Consider the following 19766-nt stretch of genomic DNA (forward strand, 5'->3'; position numbering starts at 1 on the left):
GATTTAGGGTTCTGAGGGGGTTACCGAAGCACTTATGTCAAGGCGTTCATCTTGACTGCAACTGTGGGTAAGTTAGGATCCAGGACCTCAGCCATCCTGCACCCCACTACAGCAAAAGTGGCTCCATGGCCAGAAAACAGGCCAGTGTCCGACAAGGTGTCAAACCCACTGGCCTCACCCAGTTACTCATTCGAGTTGGCCTCCTCAACTGGATCTTCTCCGTAAGTGTCCACAGACTCCTCCTAAGCGTTTCCCTCACCAGGCCTATCCATCAAATCTGGAACAGTATCCACTCCAGGAAGGATGTCCTCACAGGGAGTCTGATGACACCTATCCGGCTCAGTGCTGGAGACAAGACGGATGATGGGGATGGCACTTCCTGGGGCTTCAGCACTGGAGCAGGCATCTAGGATTGTCTCGATCTTGCCAGCATCTCTGCTACAAATCCATGGAAGGATCCTTGAAGCCCGAATGGTGCTGAAGCGAACTTGCTTGTGTGGTGACAGTAAGGGCCCCTTCCACACTGATGGGGCCCAAAGGCGATCCACAGTAGCCAGCCCACCAAAAGATGAGGAGCACAACCTCATAAAATTCCTTCAGCTGAGCGAGGGTCGCTCCGGCTCCAGGAAAATCTGGGAAGTGTTGAGTGGATCTAGCTTCAGGCACTGCCAACTTGCTGGGCCTTAAGGTAAGTCAAAGAGTGAAAAGTGGAATGTTGAGAGGAGGTCTGAAAACAGCGACACAACCTCGCACACAAACGGGTCCTTGAGTGTTGCAGAGTGAGCCGACAAGGAGATTGAGGGATCGTTCCCTTAGCGCCTTTGGAAACACTGCACAGGAGTCCTCACAAGCCTTGGAGTAGTGTATTGGCTCAAGGTACCAAAAACCCAGCAGGAGGGGGATCCATCACCAAAATGTGCAGATGCCAGGCCCCACGTGGTTTGAAACAAGATAGTTTCTTTGGTGACATCCTCACACCAAGAGATTAAATTTCACAAAGAAGTTGACAAAAAGTCAAGAAAGGCGAGTCAAAAAGTGAATGAGGGGTAGCTCAAACTGGATCGTCACTATCTGGCACAGAAAGAAAAAAAACTGATGTGAGTGAGCAGAGGTGGCGCCTACATAGGTACCACGTACATCACTTCCAGCGTGGATGACGCAGAGCCGAACAATACCACTTACAAGCGCAAAAATCTTCCAAATTCAGTCTGACCCCTGGGGATATTCAAAGGTAAGGAATCTGTTCCCATACATCCGTCAGATATGGTGTTTTGCATACTCCTAGTCAGGGCACTGATGTGTGTGTAGAGGTTTAGGTTCTTCTCCAGGTTTAAGCACAGTGATTTATTTCTCTGGTGGTATATTCGTCGGGTCCTGGTGATTTACGGGACTTTAATGCCATGATCACTTCCTTAACCTCATCCGCACTAATGGGCACGCCAAGAAGCTCGTTTTGTACTTGTCACTGGATCTATTTAATCTACGTATTTGGTTTGAAGTTGTTCATTTCTGGGGGCAGCTGTGTATAAGTGTTCATAGAACTTACCAAATGTTCTGGCTCTATCCTGTTCAAATCTTGCTAAAGAACCATCTGCCTGTAATATGTCACCTATAAATTATTTCCCTCGTTTAATTCTGAGTTGTCGCACCGATCTTGATACCAACTGGTTACCCTGCTAGGAGAATGGTGTGTTAAGTCGCATAAGAGTACATTCTGCCCTGTTTGCGTAAATCGCCTTGGGTTCCCCTCTAAGGGCTGTGATTTCTGCTTGTAACCTTAGTGTCGGTTGTCTTATGTGCCTGTTGGCCGCTTTGAGCTCTGTTTCCATTGCGACTCTCTCCTTCATTCTCTGTTTATTAAGGGCTGAGATCTGGACAATACATTGTCCTCGAAGATATGCCTTAAAGGTATCCCAAGTGTTACTGGGGTTAGTATCCTGTGGAGGGCTCAGGACCAAAAATTCCCTAATGGTTTTGCGGAGCTCAACCCTAAGAAGATGATTTCTGGTTAGTGAACTGGAAAAGAACCAGCAGGGAAACCTAGGCAGCGGTGGGCCCCAGTCCATGGTTAGCTGAAGGGGGACATGGTCAGAAATTGTGATCAGATAGAGCAGGCTTTGAGTAATATCTGTGCAAGTGTTTGGCTAGTAAAGGCGGGCATAATCTAGTCTAGAGAACGAGCAGTCTTTTGTTGTAGGATTCAGGGTTCGCCAGGCATCGATTAGACCCAGAGACACTATATTTTGTGTTAAGGTCTTGGAGAAGCTGCCTGCAAGGGACCTATGTGAGTGAGTTCTAGCCATCCTCGGGTCACATGTGAGGTTAAAGTCCCACAGGAGGATAATATTAAGATCTGCAAACTCTCCCAGTAACGTCAGAAGTTTTTGTATAAATGTGGCTTGGTTAACATTGGGGGCGTACACCGAGACAAAAGTACACATCCTTCCTCCCAGGAGACCCTTTACCAAAAGGATCCTCCCTTCCTTGTCTGTTTTGTAGTTTGCTGTAAAAAAGGCCAATGAGGAATGGAAAGAGCACTACCCCATTATGTTTTGTGGGGGCTGAAGAGGTGTATCAAAAGGGTCAGATTTATGGCATAATCTACGGTCCTCCCCCCTTTTGAGGTGGGTTCCCTAGAGTGCTATAACATCATGTGGTCGGTCTAGCAGATATTTCCATATTTTAAGCGCTTAGCTGGCGAATTAAGACCTTTAACATTCCACAAAAGTGTAGTAATTACAATGTGGATATACAGAACACAAAATCAACAATCCCATGTCCCCATGTCTCCATTCTATGTCCACCATTGCAGGAAAGTGCCCTTTTTGGCATAGTTACCCCCCATCCTCCACATGTTGCCTGATACTGATGCTGACTTGACAGAGGGTGCTAGGATCCTCTAAACCAGACCCCAGTACCAGTGTTCTTTCCCTAAAAATGACCCACTGCTTCCACAATTGGTACACCCCTGGAACACAGTTAAGTCCTTTGTAAAAGAAACCCATGGTACCAAGGGCCGTGGCCAGGGAAGGTCCCCAAGGGCTGCAACACGTATTATGCCCCTCACTAAGCCCATGAACACTGCTTTTGCAGCTTGTGTGTGCTGGTGGGGAGAAAAAGAAAAATCAACATGGCACCCCTCTCAGGGTCACAATGCCCACAAACCACTGCCTGTGGCATATAAGTCACCACTCTAGCATGCCTTAAAGCCCTAAGGCAGGGTGCACTATACCACAGGTGAGGACATAGCTGCATGAGCAATATGCCCCTACAGTGTCTAAGTCCATTCTTAGACATTTTAAGTGCAGTGTGGCCATATAAATTATATGGGCTGGGAGTTTATCAATACGAACTTCACAGCTCCATAATGGCTTCACTGAAGTCTGGGAAGTTTGGTATCAAACTTCCAAGCACAATAAACCCACACTGGTGCCAGTGTTGGATTTATGGAAAAAGGCACCCAGAGGGCACCTTAGAGCTGACCCTGTATTTTAGCCAAACTTCTAGTGCAGGTCTGACCGGTCTGTTGCCGCCTGCCACTTCCAGACGAGTTTCTGACCACATGGGATAAGAGCCTTTGTGCGGCCAGAAACGACATCTGCACTGGGTGGACGTGCTTCACACCTCCCCCTTGCAGGGCCCCAGGGGACTTCAGCTAGTGGAAATCTCCGCCTCCTGAACAAAGCCCCACTTTTGGCGGCAGGTCCAGTGGGAAAATTAGGGAAAACAAGGAGGAGTGACCCCTTCAGCTGGGACCACCCCCTAAGGTGTCCAGCGCTGAAGTGACCCACCCCCCTTTGCTAAATCCTCCATCTTAGTTTGGAGGACAGGGACCAATAGGGTTAGGTCTGTGCACCCCACCCCAAGGGGAATGTGTGTACATCGGAAGGGTGTATTCACCCTCAGGGACAGTGGCCTACTACCCCCTGCCCCCTGGAATGCCCCGAAATCCAGGATTTAAGGGATCCCCTGGAGCTAGCTTGTCAGACTCATGGCGACCTGAAGAAGGAAGAAGAAAGAAGGACTGCTAAGCTAACCCCCAGCAGAGAAGACAGGAGACACCAACTGACAAGGCCTAGCCCTACAGGCCTGTCTCCAGCTTCTAAATCCCTGCTATAAAAAGGCAACGCATCCTGCAGGACCTCAGGACCAGAGACCCCTTAAAAGCCTCAAGTGGACTGCCTGCACCCCAAAGGAACAAGAGCTTCCGTAGACAGCAGCCCTGTCCAGAAAGAAACACCAGAAAAGCACTCCAGTACTGTCCTGGATCTGAGAGCCTGGACACTCTACGCCCACAGTCCGTGTCCAGGTGGCTCAACCAACTAGGGTTGGTCCCCAGGCAATTCTGACCGAGTGTCCTCCCTGGGTTGACCCCTCCTGTCAAACATGAGGATGCCTGCCGCCTAAATCCGGAGGGCCTCCGTGACCGCAAGGGAACCGGACGGAGATACCTAACACCCAAAAGGTACCACTGCACCCGCAGCACCCTGGCCTTGGGGAATCCGACAATCGGTCAGGCAGGCCGCCCTCCTCCTTGTCCAGCCTTTGATTTTCCAGAACCTACCCCCTGGACTTAGCCTGCAGCATCTTTGTGATCCCCAGGGTCCCCCACTGGAAGTATTGGGAGCCAGACACTGCGTTTGCAGCATGCACCCAGCCGCCCCTCCACCACTGAGGGGGTGTGTTTGGTGCTGACCTGTGCCCTCTTCCCCCCTCCCTCCCCAGTGCTCCTCTAAACCCCCCAGGTCTGCCCTCCGAAGACACGGGTACTTACCTGCAAGCAGACCGGATTCTGAGTGCCCCCAGTCTCAACAGGAGCCCATGTTAAATCTACTTCAACTTTGACCTCTTCACCCTGCTTGGCCCATGTTGCTGGTGGTGGGTGTTTGGGGTTAACTTGAACCCCAACCTGTGGGCATCCTAACCCCTAGAGACTGGAACTGTAAGTCTTGTACTTACCTTGAAACTGCCCTAACTTTTCTTTCCCCCAGAACTGCTTCTGAAACTTGCTCTGTCAACTTTTAAAACAGATAATTGTTATTTATTCTAAAACCATATCTAACTGGCCAAATTGAAACAAGGTAGTATTGATACATATGTCGGATACTTACTTGCAAACGTTCTTACCTGCAAATTAAATCTTGTGGCTCTAGAAATAACGTAACTAAATATATTTTTGCTATATAAAAACCACTGGCATGGACTTAGAGTGTGTGCTTCATTTATTGCCTGCGTGTGTACAACAAATGCTTTGCACAACCCTCTGATAAGCCTAACTGCTCGACCACACTACTACAGAAGAGAGCATTAGTATTTTCTACTTTAGCTTTTGTTAAGCCTCTGGGGAACCCCTAGACTCGGTGCACACTATATCTCATTTTGATATAGTACATACAGAGCCAGCTTCCTACATACTCATATCATAGCTTGTTCCTCCTCTTCCCCCCCCCCCCCCCCCACCTTCCCCTGTCCTCCGACCAACCCCACTGCCCCTACTTGCAGGACTGTTAGATTGATGTATCATGTCAACAAACAACTTGAGAATAAGGCATAATTAACAAAATGCTAATGGGTGCTACATATCCCCTTAAAGAGAAAGGCTTAGTATGTACACACATGGCAATGGTCAGTGGCAGATATTGCAAGTTATTAGAAACTAGTAAAGTTCCAGGCGTGTGCGGGGTGCTTGAAAATTCCTTCAGCCCAAAAAGTTCTTGCCTAATCACTGCTGTTGGGTACATGAGTAGGATAATCATATTCTCCACCTGGTGGGGCAGTCAAAGGGTTCTGACGAGAAAGGGGTGTCACATCACCTCCAGTCGAGGCCATCATTCCCCTCTCTACAGAACAGGTAGGTTCCCAAGGCAGCAAGGGTTCAGTCTCAGGGACTGCGGAAAAGACTGCGCCGCATCATCAGCATTTCCTCTGGGATTTTCCCCCCCATCTCAGAGTCTGCCAATGGGATCGGTCTGTGTTCCTCAATCAACTAGAAGGGCCCAAAGCCCCCCCCCCCTCCTCGTGGGTCTTCTATTAGACATAGTCCCAGGATCACTGCTGCTGCTTCTCACCGGTCTGTCACATGGTGATTCTTATTATGGAGCTCAAACGCAAGGCCAAAGAAATATGCCAATCTGTACTTGATTTTGCTGCGCCAGAGTCTGTCTGTGATAGGTCTTGGTTGTTGTCATCAAGCTCACATCGGTGGTGCTATGTCCTGAAAGAGCACACACTAGGCCCCCTGGAAGGAGACATCTTTCTTACGGGTTTCTTGAAATATCGCCTCCTTTGTCATAAAGGAGTGGAACATACCATGTGGGCGACCTCTGCCCCCTGAACTTTGAAGACCCACTTGAAGTACTCTATTTAGATTTGTGTATGAGCCACTCCCACTAGTTCTGAGAAAAGGCCCACCACATAAGCTTTCAGGTCCAGACCTTCCATTCTTCCTCCTAATTCCAAATGCGGATATTATTGCGTCAAAATCTATTCTCAAGATCTTCATATTTTAAGATGGAGGTCTGGAGCTGTGTGAGGAGGGAATGACATGTCTCTCCCACTTTCTTTAGTCGTTTTTGGAATCTAGGTCCAGTGTTCTAGTCTACATCTTGTTGTAGCACTGTGATCCTTGTTTTGCAATAAGCATGTTTAGTGTGTTAAAGATATAGAACTTCAGTCCCCCGAGTCCGTAATCTTACCCATCGGCCTGCACTGTGGTTTATGCTTTCCCTCTGATCCACCTTCTCTCTGCAGTTGCCAGCTAAGCGCTTGTAGTGAAAATAGGTAGGTTTGACCACGGACTTTGTGTTTCACCACTGTGCATATTAGTTGTTTAATGTTCACCAGTTGCAGATTACATTTGTATTCAGTTTAGCTGCCTATTGGCTTTATCGTGGCGTTAGACATTGCAGTTGAGACACTGCAGATGAGCGGAGGTTTTTCCACATGGTAAACTAAGCTTGTGTTCTTCGTATTTTCTCTTACCGAACACAATAGCATGATAAGAAAGCACATATTTTTGTTTTTTCTTCAGTGCAGGGAACAGACTGACCTTGGAAGAGGGAGCCTTGAAATCTTGGCCAATTTTCAACGTTTTTTTTCTTCTTTTCTCCCAACTCTGACCTACAGAAGCCAGCATGTTTTGAAGATTTACATCTGAGAGGGAAGGGCCTTTCAGAAGGCTTTTTCCATGATTGTTTAAGCTGTCAAAGGTGTCTCTGTTCGGTAGCGAGGGGAATTTCGAGACCTCAGTCAGGATTGGACGTCAAATGCCTGACATTTTCCCGTGAGGGTGGAAATCTCTTTCTCACAGTTGAACAGGGGTCATCAACTTGCTGGCATAAGAAAGATGATGAGCATTGGCAGGACCTATGGTGATGAATTTTGACCTTTATTCTTTGCTTTGCAATTATGCTATAATATAATCACATATATTTGCTGTGTACATTGCAGTTGAGAATCACTTTGATATATTTTCCTTTCAATGCTATTTTTAAATGTGTGCCTCTGACCTACTAATGTCCTTTTTTAGGAATCTCATGGTGGAATAATAATAAATGTCTTCTTTAAACTAAGAAGTGCATTCCCGAGATTTTTGTCAGCTCGGTCATTGGTGAAAGCAAAACATTTTGGCGTAGTCGGCAGGACGAAAGAGGAGTGGGAGATTATAAGTAAACGATTTAAAAGTGTAAATATATATATATATTTTTTAAGAGAATGAAAGGAAGCACCGCAAACCATGTTTGAAAATGCATGTGAGGTTAAACTGCCTTATGGTGTTGTGACAAACATCTTTTCTTGTTTATCAGGACTTTCCAAGTCTTGGGATGAGTGTTTGGATAAAACTAAAGTGTTTTCATATTTAGAAAACGTGCTTTTTGAACGGAATGATGTACCTTTTGTTCGTGACAGAAGGGTTTGGATACTTTTGTCTGCTTACAGAAAAATACACAAGAGATGTAAACAGTTAGAACATGAAAATAAGAATTTACGTGAGCAAATTAGCCAGAACAGATGATTGCAAGATCAGACTAAAATTTACAAAGCGGTTACAGGAGAATCTGACTTCTCCCATTCCAGTAATGAGGTTAAAAAAGGTGGGGGCTAGTGTGAGCCTCATGAGCGGAGTGCAAGATCTCTGTGCGCAATGCATTCATTAAACGATTACACTGAGCAAGAGGTTGACAATGTTACCGGTACATTCAGACCGCTTTTGCAGAGTACAATATGTATAACTAATTCAGACAAGACACCGGTACCGTCACAAAATGTGCAGTTTGTGGGAATTCAGTGGAATCCAGAACATAGAGAGATGTTGTTATAGGTAAAACAAAAGATTTTGGAGCTTCTTACTCTTTGCACTATGCTAGAGACACAGAGTTTCATGAAACTGTTTGATTTTTTGAAACAGTATAGCCCTCATCTGTGTAAAATCTTAACACTTTGGTACAAAGAAACTAGAAAAAAAAACAGGAGTTTGAATGGAGTGAGGAGCAGCTGTGTGTTTTTGATTTGGTAAATTAAATAATTCAACAGACATTAGATTTGTGCGCAGTGCAAGAGGGAAACATTGAGTTACATGTAAATGTTCAAGGACAATATGCAATCTTGAGTATGTGGCAGAAACAGAGGAGGACAAGGGCGCCCCTGGGGTTTTGGATTAGAAAACTACTTGACTTTGTGGAGCGCTATACTCCTTTAGAAAATCAGCTTTTGACTTGTTATTGGGCTCTAATGAATACTGAGCAAATCACACTAAACTATAATGTAATTCTGAAACCTGAAAAATCAATCATGCAGTGGGTGATGAGTTCACCTAACTCTTACTGTATAGGACATGCACAAGAGACTAGTATCAAACTTTGGATCCGGTACATACAAGGTAAGGCTCGAGTAGGACCGACCGGCACTGCAGCCCTACATCAACAGGTATCACAAGCCCCTTTACAGGATGAGGAGAGAGTACAGAGAGTACCACAGGTAAGTCCAGTGAAACAGAGTGCACCATTTAAATTCTTGACCCCTGAGGATAGGAAGCATATTTGTTTTACCAGTGATTCACTGGAATACGTGAGGTACTAAAAGAGACTGGAAGGCAGTGTTATACAATCCAGTTACTGAAAAGTTGTTGTCTACCACAGGAGAAGGAAAAAGTATCCAATATGCAGAGTTTTACACAGTGTGTGAGACTTTAAAAGAAAGAGCTGCCTGAGACGTGTCGCTTTTACACTGATTCTTGGTTCATTGCCAATGGATTAGCCTTTGGCTTTCCACATGGCTTGCACATAACTAGTTCATTCATTCAAAGGAGATGCGTAGCAAAACGTTGTGGCAGGAGATTTGGGAAATGTTAAAACAGAGTAAAGTCATAGATACTCATTGTCCCATTGACTCATTAGAACACTGGTTCAATTCCCTTGCAGATGTTAAAGACAAAAGTACAGAGGCAGAAGTGTCAACCCAGAATTCTGATTTGGTGGGGATGGCTAAGTGGGCACACCAGAAATGTGGAGATCTGGGAGAGAAAGCCACTTACAGGTGGGCAGAGATTAGAGGGATGCACAGTCCCCTAAATGTGATAGCAACTGTGATTTTGCACTGTTCTATTTGTCAGCACACACAACAGAGATCTGTCCCACAAACAGTCAAAGATCAGTTGGGGAGAGGAAAGTTACCAGGACAGATATGGCAAATTGATTACATTGGACCACTACTGATTAGTAGCGGGTGTCAATACGCCTGTACCGTAGTGGACTCATTCTGAAAACTTGATTGATGTCCCCTGCAAACGTGCTACTCAGCACAATACTATCAGAACTCTGGACTTGTTAATGTTATACTATGGAGTACCACTCCAGATCCAGAGTGACAATAGGTCACACTTCAAAGGCAAATTGGTACAGGACTACTGTTCTCAGCACAATATTGATTGGATGTATCATATTCCTTATTATCCACAGGCCTCAGGACTGATTGAGAGAATGAAGGGTTTACTGAAAGCTCAATTGAGAAAATGATCTGATGGAACTTTGAAAAACTGGAGAGAGCACTTAAATGAAGCCCTCCATATTCTGAACAATAGACCATTAATAAATGCTGAAACACCTCTAATGCGAATGTTAACTCCAGCTTTGCAAATACAACCACATGTGGCCACCAATACCATCACATACTGGGAAATAAAACCTGGAGTGTTAGCTCCATACAGAGCCACACCTGAATCTGCAGGTCTTGACTGCTTTACAAGCTTACAGACTAAAACCCCTAGACATCACGTTGTGTGAAACAGGTGTTGGAATACAGATTCCCCCAGAGCATTTTGGATTGATTACTTCCAGATCTGTGCTGGCCCTTAAAGGTATTCAAGTTTTAGGGGGAGTGACTGATGCAGATTACCAAGGAGAAATCAAAGTTATTCTGTTAAATAGTGGAGAATTTGACTAATTCACACAGATTGGAGACAGAATTGCCCAACTTGTCATAAGTGCAGTGTATTGAGGTATGGTAGGGAAGAGGACTGCCCCAGCCCTTCTGACAGTGCAAGGAAAGGGAAGCTGTGGTGCAGCAGATAGTAACTTCAGTGCTAAGGTGTGGGTTGAATCCCAAAATGGCCCTCCAGAACCTGCAGAAATTATAGAAAAGGGCCCCAATAACGTCCTACTGATTATAAAACAAGGAAAGGAAAAAGGAGAGCACATTTCAGATGACAAATGTTATTTGCAAGAAAAGTCATACTTGTTTATTTTGCAGATCCTACTACGACTTACCACTGACCAGGAGTGTGCTGTGTGGCCTTCCTTCAGGAGTTTGCGTTTGGGGTCGGGGGAGGGACTGCACCCCCAACCTGAACCTGATTGATAACCATTGTGCAATGCTCCTGCTGCTTTTAAAGTACAAAATCTATGGATCCATTTTGCGCAAATTGCGTTTCCGTTTCAAGTTTTGCATGGGATCAATACAGAGTACCATGGATGTTCTGTCAACTTGTTTAATTACAATCTTCCACTGGAACTAACTCATGGCTTATTATCATCGGATGACTGCTGCCAGTCTCATTAAGCAGAATTGCCAGTTAGCTGTCTGTGTTTCGTGTTGAAACCTGACTTTCACTTACATTCCAGCAAACCTTTCAGGTGGACCGTGTACCTTTTCATGATTAGGACTCATGACGTTTTCATCTAATTCTACACCAACTTGCTATCTTAGAGACACTATTCCATCAGTTATCCCAATCAGAATATATAAGCTTCAATCTTTTCATTGTAGGTGTGTCTGATTTGAAAGTTTATAAGATCAGTATATTCATCCACTTCCATTGCTTTACAGTGATTGCTTTTATTATTGCGTTATTTTGCTGTATACAATGCAAACCTGATTTGCTTATGTTTTAGTTTTTTCTTTGAAATAAGAGAAAAGTAAAAAAAAAAAGTAATTGGTCAGAGGGTGGAGATGTAGTGAAAATAAGTAGGTTTGACCACTGACTGTGTTTCACCACTGTGCATATTAGCAGTTCAATGTTCACCAGTTGCAGATTACATTTTGTATTCAGTTTAGCTGCCTATTGGCTTTATCATGGCATCAGACATTTCAGTTGAGACATTGCAGAGGAGCTGTGTTTTTCCACATGGTAAACTAAGCTTGTGTTCTTCGTATTTTCTTTTACCGAACACGATAGCATGATAAGAAAGCACATTTTTTTTTTTTTTTCTTCAGTGGAGGAAACAGGTTGGCCTTGGAAGAGAGAGCCTTGAAATCTTGGCCAATTTCAACGTTTTTTTCTTCCAACTCTGACCTACAGTAGCCAGCATGTTTTGAATATTTACATCTGAGAGGGAGGGGCTTTTCAGAAGGCTTTTTCCAAGACTGTGTAAGCTATAAAAAGGTGTCTCTGGTCGGTAGCGAGGGGAATTTCCGAGACCTCAGTCAGGATTGGACGCCAAATGTCTGACATTTTCATGTGAGGGTGGAAATCTCTTTCTCGCAGTTCAACAGAGGTCATCAACTTGTTGGCATGAGAAAGATGAAAAGCCTTGGCAGGCCCTACGGTGATGAATTTAGACTTTATTCTTTGCTTTGCAATTATGCTATAATATATTCACATATGTTTGCTGTGTACATTGCAGTTGAGAATCACTTTGATTTATTTTCCTTTCATTGCTGTGACTATTTTTAAACATGTGCCTCCGACCTACTAATATCCTTTTTTAGGAACTTCGTGGTGGAATAATAATAATAAATGTCTTCTTTAAACCAAGAAGTGCATTCCAGAGATTTTTGTCAGTTCAGTCATTGGTGAAAGCAAAACACAGCTGGGCCGCTAGAAATTGCTCACCTCAAGGATTGGCTTGTGGAGGTAGCCGATAGCTGCAAGTCACATCCCAAGGCTCAGTTCGGCTCCCGCGGCTCATCGGGCCACATCCCTGCTGCAATCCACCTCGAGTTCATAAAAAGTTGCAGCGGAGCTCGTGGTGTGGATTACATTCACCCAGACATCTTGGTTGGCCACGCTCTCCTAAGGGCTCTTAAGTAATCCAAAACAAACTTATTCAGAGCAGTCCCCGATAGTCAGCAGTTGGGGTCCTTTCTGAGGATTTAGAAGGTTTCTAAAGAATTGCCCAACAATCTTATTCAAAGTAATCCAAAGAACACACCCAGTTTCTAAAGATTCTGCAGTACATCTTGAACCCTAATCAGATCAGTCAATGTCACATCCAGTTAATGCCTGCTGGGTGTTGAACTGATTCACTTTTTGTGAGGAGGTTGCTTGTTTCAGACATTGGCAAGAGTAATCTTATCCAACAACCTTAAACAGAACCAGCTAGCTTTATTTGGTTCAGCCCAGTCATGACACTCGCCAAGCGACTCTTACACCCCTCCCACCTGCCGCTCTAGCCCTCAAATGTAGCTGTTGAAATTACAACCATCAACTCAGGGCCAGAAAGGACGAGAAAATATGCCCTGCTGCCCAAGGTTGTTCCAGAGAATCTGGTTAAAAAATAAGCAGACATGTTAGGGCACCGGATCACTCAACAGGGCTGCCAGTTTCAATGTCACCTGAGGAGCATCAAGTACTGGTACAAAGAAGCACAGCACCAGCCCTCCCGCTCAGGCCACTGGCAGTCCAGGTGTGGATAACCTGGAGTCTGATATTTTAGGGCTGAGCAGCTAGTCCACACATATTGTGGGTGCACATTTTACACGTTAACTGGGAGTAACTGCAACAAACATAACCTATATAGATGCTGCCACCCTCCTGTCTTCAATAGCAACATAAAATCTTCAGCTGTAACAGTGGGCAATGCTAACTATACATTCTTGGAAAGATACACTGCCTTTTGAAAGCGAGCTCTGCAAGCCTGCAGACACAAGAAAAGATCCTATTTTTATAAGTGCTAAAGAAGATTTATTTATTGATATATGAAATTAACCATTTAAAATAGTTGCATATGCATTTTCACTGTAGCAGATGATTACTTTTATGACTGTCTTAAAGTTTATTTAGGCTACCCTGATTTCCTTCCAACATGACTAAAATTGTTAATACTGTGTTATGTGAACCATGTTTCAGAGCACGCAGACTGTTGTATAACTTAATTAATAAAAACATGCTTTTTATTTGCAGCAACTGACTAAGTGAGTTCCTCAGCGATAGGCAGAGGTTATTCTTTTTGAAGATAATACGGAGGGGAAACAAGCATGTAGGCTAGTAATGTGCTCCACAAACAGTTGAATATCTTTGGAAAAATACCTCCTGACATGTTCAATAGAGAGCTCAATCACTGAAGAATTTCAACTCACCATAAAAAAAGTTACTCTTTCCAGATCCATTTCTGCCAACTAAAAAGAAAAAATGATCAGTTAAATTTATTAGTAGCCACGCAATTAAAGAGCAAAAGCAGAATGTCAAAGCATATCTCTCATGAGAAACAGGAAAATGACGTCAAAATGAAATGCTGAATTTTTACTTACGGACCATATCTTACATTTATTGGAGTTCTCACAAGTGTCACAGTCTTCAGCTTCTATAGATGTCAATTGTGGGCACACGGTTGAGCTACGTGACCCGATATCATGTCAATAATAGAGGCATGTATACCTGACTTCTAACAGATCTCTGCTGCACTCGTTCACAGAAGGCAGAGGGTGACAGAGTTCTAAGGTGGCCAGACAGTGAGTCAGTTTGCTGGTGGTCAGTGGCTGAATGATGAGGAGCTTACATGGAACCTCCCTCTCCTTCGAGTCAAGCTCCTCAGACTCACTACTTCTTTCTCCTATCTTTTAAGGGTGCACCTGTGGTTTCATTGATGTTGTGGTGAGCACCAGTGTCTGTTGACTGCGAGTTGTGTGGCTGTTATTTAAGGGGCTGCGGATATTACTGCAACACAAAGCAAAGAGAACAAGTTCCTAAAACATCTGCTCAGGTGCCTTAATTTTCTATGCAAGAAGAGGGTGAGTATATGGAGGACAGCAGTGCACGTGCACCTCTCCTCTATTGGGTATCTGTGTAGTGTTACCCCAGCAACTTCTTTTAACAAAATTTAAGGTCCCATTGCTTTCTGCTCTGCAATGGTTTGGAATTACCTGGATGAAATACATTAAGGTTACAATGGCTGTTTTAGTTTGTGCTGGTCATTTTTGCTTTTTCAAATCCAAAAGGTCTCACACCTTGGTAACATTATTGTAACATAAACAGAGATGCTCTTGCATGAAACAAGCTATCTGTAGGGATTTACCCATCTCTAAAAAAAACATGTCAGCTTAGAACCGTACTTGACCTGGGTGAAAAACGTGAGTGTCACTTACGACTTGGTGTTAAAATTTGTTATAATTTGAAATGGGGTATCTTTTCCAGAGGCTGGGCGTCTCTGAATTTTGCATTTGCTCAACTGACAACTTGTTATATAAAACCAGCATCACTGTATTTTATTATGGAAATGTTATACTCATAGCCACAGATGATTCATTGCATCTTTGTTGAAAGAAGAGTTTGTACCTGTGGACCAGGGCGCGGCGGTGGTTGGATTAAGGTATAGTAGTTAGAATTACTTTACATGAGAGAAAAACAAAAAACACACAAATTCTCTGACAAAAACAAAAGGTTATATGGATGTTACTGTTAGGTTCTGAATTTACTCATACAAAACCATCAAAATTTAGCAGTTATGGTTATTTCAAATAACTGTAACTTGTGCCCTCGCCATGCACTGCTAACTACCCCAGATATTACAGTACTCATGACAACTTCTAGAACGTTATAAAAAATATAAGTGAAACATTAACAGTTAAATTAATGAAGAAAAAAAAACTGTGCATGGCAGGGGCATGAGTTCTAGTTACTTGAAAAAGAAAAAAAAAAAAAAAAGGAAAAAAAAAAAACTTTATAACTGATGAATTGCTATGGTTTTGTAAGAGTAAATTCAGAACTATAATATAATGTCCCTGTAGCCTTTTACACACACTAAATACATATATAGATATACATATATACACACACACACACACACACACACACACACACACACAAACACACAATTACCCAGTGTCAGTTGCCACTGGGTAATAGAGGTGGGGTGCGGTGTTCCAAAACGTGTTTCCACCATTGATTTTGCATAGGAAACATTAAACAGCTACATCCAAAGCAGATGAACGGAATTACACCAAATTTTGCAGAAATCTAAATCTTGGTCCAGAAGAACGAGTTACTTACCTTCGGTAACGACTTTTCTGGTGGATACATTAGCTACCTGTAGATTCCTCACATACTGAATACCCCCATTGCGGCAGCTTTCGACGGAAATCTTCTGCCTAGCTTCTGCACGTCGACGAGGACGTCACAATTGCCCACGCGACGCCGTCTGACGTCATACAGGCAATAAGAGGTCCTCGCCGACGTGCCAACATCAGTACCAATTTTTTTTTTACGTGCCTGAGAATATTAGGCCATTGAGATAAATAATCAAATAACAATATTTAATGACATTCAAGATAAATACATCACTTCAAGAACTTATTATATATATTTTTTTTAAATAAAAATATATATATATATATATATATATATATATATATATATATATATATATATATACACACATACATACATATACATACATATACATACATATACACACACACAAACAGTATATGTACAAGTCCTCAAAACCAAGAGGAGCACACCCAAGAACAACTTGGTTTGACCAGACAGGCAACGGGGAGGCAGGTGGGACCGTGAGGAATCCACAGGTAGCTAATGTATCCACCAGAAAAGTCATTACCGAAGGTAAGTAACTCGTTCATCTGATGGATACAACTACCTGTGGATTCCTCACATATTGAATAGAGTCCCAAAGCAGTACCGCACTGGGTGGTGGGTGCCTGAAAGGTCAAACCAAGAAATACCATCAGGGGGTTCTTTCTTTGCTAAAGAGTAACACATTTTAATGCAAAGAATGACTCACCTGGAGAGTGTTCTCTTGTGGACTGCCTTTCCTCTCCTCTTTCCCACGTACCCGATGAAGAGCTGATTCTCCAGCCTGAAATCCTTTGTTCTGTCCACATAAAAGCTTAGCGCTCTCCTTGGGTCTAAGCGGTGTAGTCTCTCTTCTTCTTTTGAAGGATGAGGCGGAGGATAAAACGTGGAAAGAGTAATCGTTTGGGCCATATGAAAGGGTGAAACAACCTTCGGTAGGAAAGCAGCCTTGGTCCTTAACACCACCTTATCCCCATAAAAAGATGTGTAAGGGGGTTTTACAGATAGAGCCTGAAGCTCACTCACTCTTCTTGCGGAAGTAATTGCTACCAGGAAAACCGTCTTTAGGACTAATAACCTCAAGGGGCAAGAATGCATAGGCTCAAACAGGGAACCCATAAGCAAAGTCAGAACCAGGTTTAAATCCCACTGAGGCATAATGAAAGGAGTGGGAGGAAATTTGTTAATAAGACCTTTTAAAAATCTAAGAACTATTGGCCTGGAAGACATAGAAAGGCTGACAGGGCAGAAAAGTATCCTTTAACCGTAGCCACTGCACAACCCCTCTGTGCCAGAGACAATGCAAAAGACAAGATATCTAATAAGTGAGCACGTAAGGGATCAATTTGCCTCTCTCCACACCAAATCACAAATTTAGCCCACCTATTAGCGTAGATAGATTTAGTGGAGTGTCGCCTGGCAGATAAGATAACATCCACTACATCAGACAGGAGAGAAAAGGAACTCAGGTTGCCCCGTTCAATCTCCAGGCATGAAGGTGCAGGCTCTGGAGGTGGGGGTGTAAAACCTGCCCCTGAGATTGTGAGAGGAGGTCTGCCCTGAGAGAAGATGGAGCAGAGGGCACAGTGAGAGTTGGAGAAGGTCCTAGTACCACACCCTCCTTGGCCAATCCGGAGCTATTAAGATGACTTGGGCCCGGTCTTGACGAAATTTCCTCAGAACTCGAGGAATTAAGGGTATGGGGGGAAACGCGTAAAGCAACTGGTCGCACCAGGTCATCTGAAACGCGTCCCCCAACGCTTCTTGTACCGGATACTGGAGGCTGCAGAATAACGGGCAGTGCAAATTCTCCCAGGTGGCAAACAGATCTATCCGAGAAAAACCCCACATCTGGAAGATTAGACGGCCTTGGTCCGCATGGAGACGCCACTCGTGATCGGTCGAGAAATGGCGACAGAGAATCCGCACGCACGTTCAAGACTCCGGCCATATGATTTGCTACCAAACAAATCTGATGGTCCTTTGCCCAGGAACAAAGCCGTAGAGCTTCTCTGCAGAGAAGGTACGACCCTACTCCTCCCTGCTTGTTTCTATACCACATCGCGGTAGTATTGTCCATCAGGACCTGAACCGACTGACCGCGAAGGGAAGGGAGGAAAGCCTTGAGTGCAAGACGTATCGCCCGCAACTCCAACAGATTTATATGAAACATCTGTTCCACTGGAGACCAAAGACCTTTGATCTCCAGGACCCCCAGATGAGCTCCCCACCCTAAAGTGGAAGCATCCGTTATTACCGTGGTCACCGGCGGAGGTTGCGAGAACGGCCTTCCTTGGGAAAGATTGCGGTCCGCAATCCACCATTTCAAATCCGCTGCAGTGTCCCCGCAGATCCTTACTGATCCTTTGAGATCCCCTTTGTGCTGAGACCACTGCTTTTGGAGGCACCACTGAAGAGCCCTCATGTGCCAGCGAGCATGAGTGATCAACAGAATGCAAGAAGCAAACAGACCAAGCAGACGTGGGACCTTGAGGACCGGAATGACCGCTCCACTTTGAAACATTGGAACCAACACCTGAATGTCTTGAATCCGCTGAGGCGGAGGAAATGCGCGACTCAATGTTGTATCCAGTACTGCCCCTATGAACAGGAGGCGCTGAGAGGGCTCTAGGTGAGATTTGGGTACATTCACTAAAAAACCCGGGTCGAACAACAACTGGGTTGTCGACTGAAGGTGATGCAGCACGAGCTCCGGAGACTTGGCTTTGATCAACCAGTCGTCCAGATAAGGAAAAACTGCTATCCCCTTCCTTCTGAGCTCCGCCGCAACCACCAACATCACCTTTGTGAAGACTCGGGTGCTGAAGTAAGACCAAATGGGAGGACCGCAAACTGATAGTGCTGCAAACCCACCACAAACCGGAGATACCTCCTGTGCGACTTGAGTATCGGGATATGAAAGTAAGCATCCTGCAAGTCGACAGACACCATCCAATCTCCATTGTTCAGCGCCAAAAGCACCTGAGCTAGGGTCAGCATCTTGAACTTCTCCGGTTTAAGGAACCAATTCAAGATCCTCAGGTCCAGGATTGGCCTAAATCGACCATCCTTCTTGGGGATCAGGAAGTATCTTGAGTAACAACCCTGACCCCTTTCCTGCTCTGGAACCAACTCCACCGCACCCTTTGAAAGGAGGACTTGAACCTCCTGTTCTAGTAACAGGAGGTGTTCTTCTGAACAGTAGGAGGGACGGGGCGGGATAGGGGGGGGCGGAAACTCCCAAAAGGGCAGGGCATAGCCTTTCCCCACAATGCTGGTAACCCAGGAGTCCGTTATGACCTCCCACTTGTGGAGATAATTCAGTAACCTCCCCCCTGCAGGAGTGGAGTGAGAAGGAATTGGCGGAAGCCTAAGGCTGCTTCCCATGCTGCACCTCTCCAGAGGAAGAGGAAGAGGCAGAGTGCCGCTGAGTGGTTTCCCTGGTGCGGACCCTACCCCTCCCTCTGAAAGATCTATAGGAGAGATCAGAGGTGGGTTGCTGGAATTTTCCTTCCTCGAAAGGAGGAGGAGGAACCACAACCAAATCCTCGAAACCTCCTAAAAAAATCGGAGGAAGCAGAAGAAGAGCCTTGCAAGCCCAACGACTTGGCAGTGGCTCTACTCTCCTTGAACCTTTCTAAAGCCGAATCCGCCTTGGCGCCGAAAAGCTTGTCACCATCAAAAGGAAGGTCCAAGAGGGTCGATTGTACATCAGAGGAAAAAAACAGAACTACAGAGCCAGGCCTGCCTCCTCGTAGCCACAGCAGTACCCATAGCTCTAGCAACAGAGTCAGATGTATCCAACCCAGATTGAATAACCTGGGTTGCCGCTGCTTGAGCATCAGAAACCAGGCTCAATAATTCTTGAGGAACCTCAGTATGCGTTGATTTAATCTCGTCCATCAGGGCGTAAATGTATCTCCCCAAGATGCACGTAGCATTGGTGGATTTCAAAGCCATGCTACATGACGAGAAAACCTTCTTTGATGACATGTCCATCTTTTTAGAATCTCTATCCGAG

General features: G+C 44.7%; 1 protein-coding gene across 1 annotated transcript in view; it reads right to left on the reverse strand.

Moving 5' to 3' along the window:
• Positions 1 to 19766, reverse strand: part of SMC3 (structural maintenance of chromosomes 3) — an 849197-nt gene that overhangs the window by 803627 nt on the left and 25804 nt on the right. Inside the window, exon 3 of the mRNA XM_069239408.1 lies at positions 13795 to 13833. Coding sequence (XP_069095509.1) covers positions 13795 to 13833 — 39 coding nt within the window. The remainder of the gene's footprint in view (positions 1 to 13794; positions 13834 to 19766) is intronic.

Source organism: Pleurodeles waltl, chromosome 6 (assembly GCF_031143425.1).
Source record: "Pleurodeles waltl isolate 20211129_DDA chromosome 6, aPleWal1.hap1.20221129, whole genome shotgun sequence".
NCBI lineage: Eukaryota > Metazoa > Chordata > Amphibia > Caudata > Salamandridae > Pleurodeles > Pleurodeles waltl.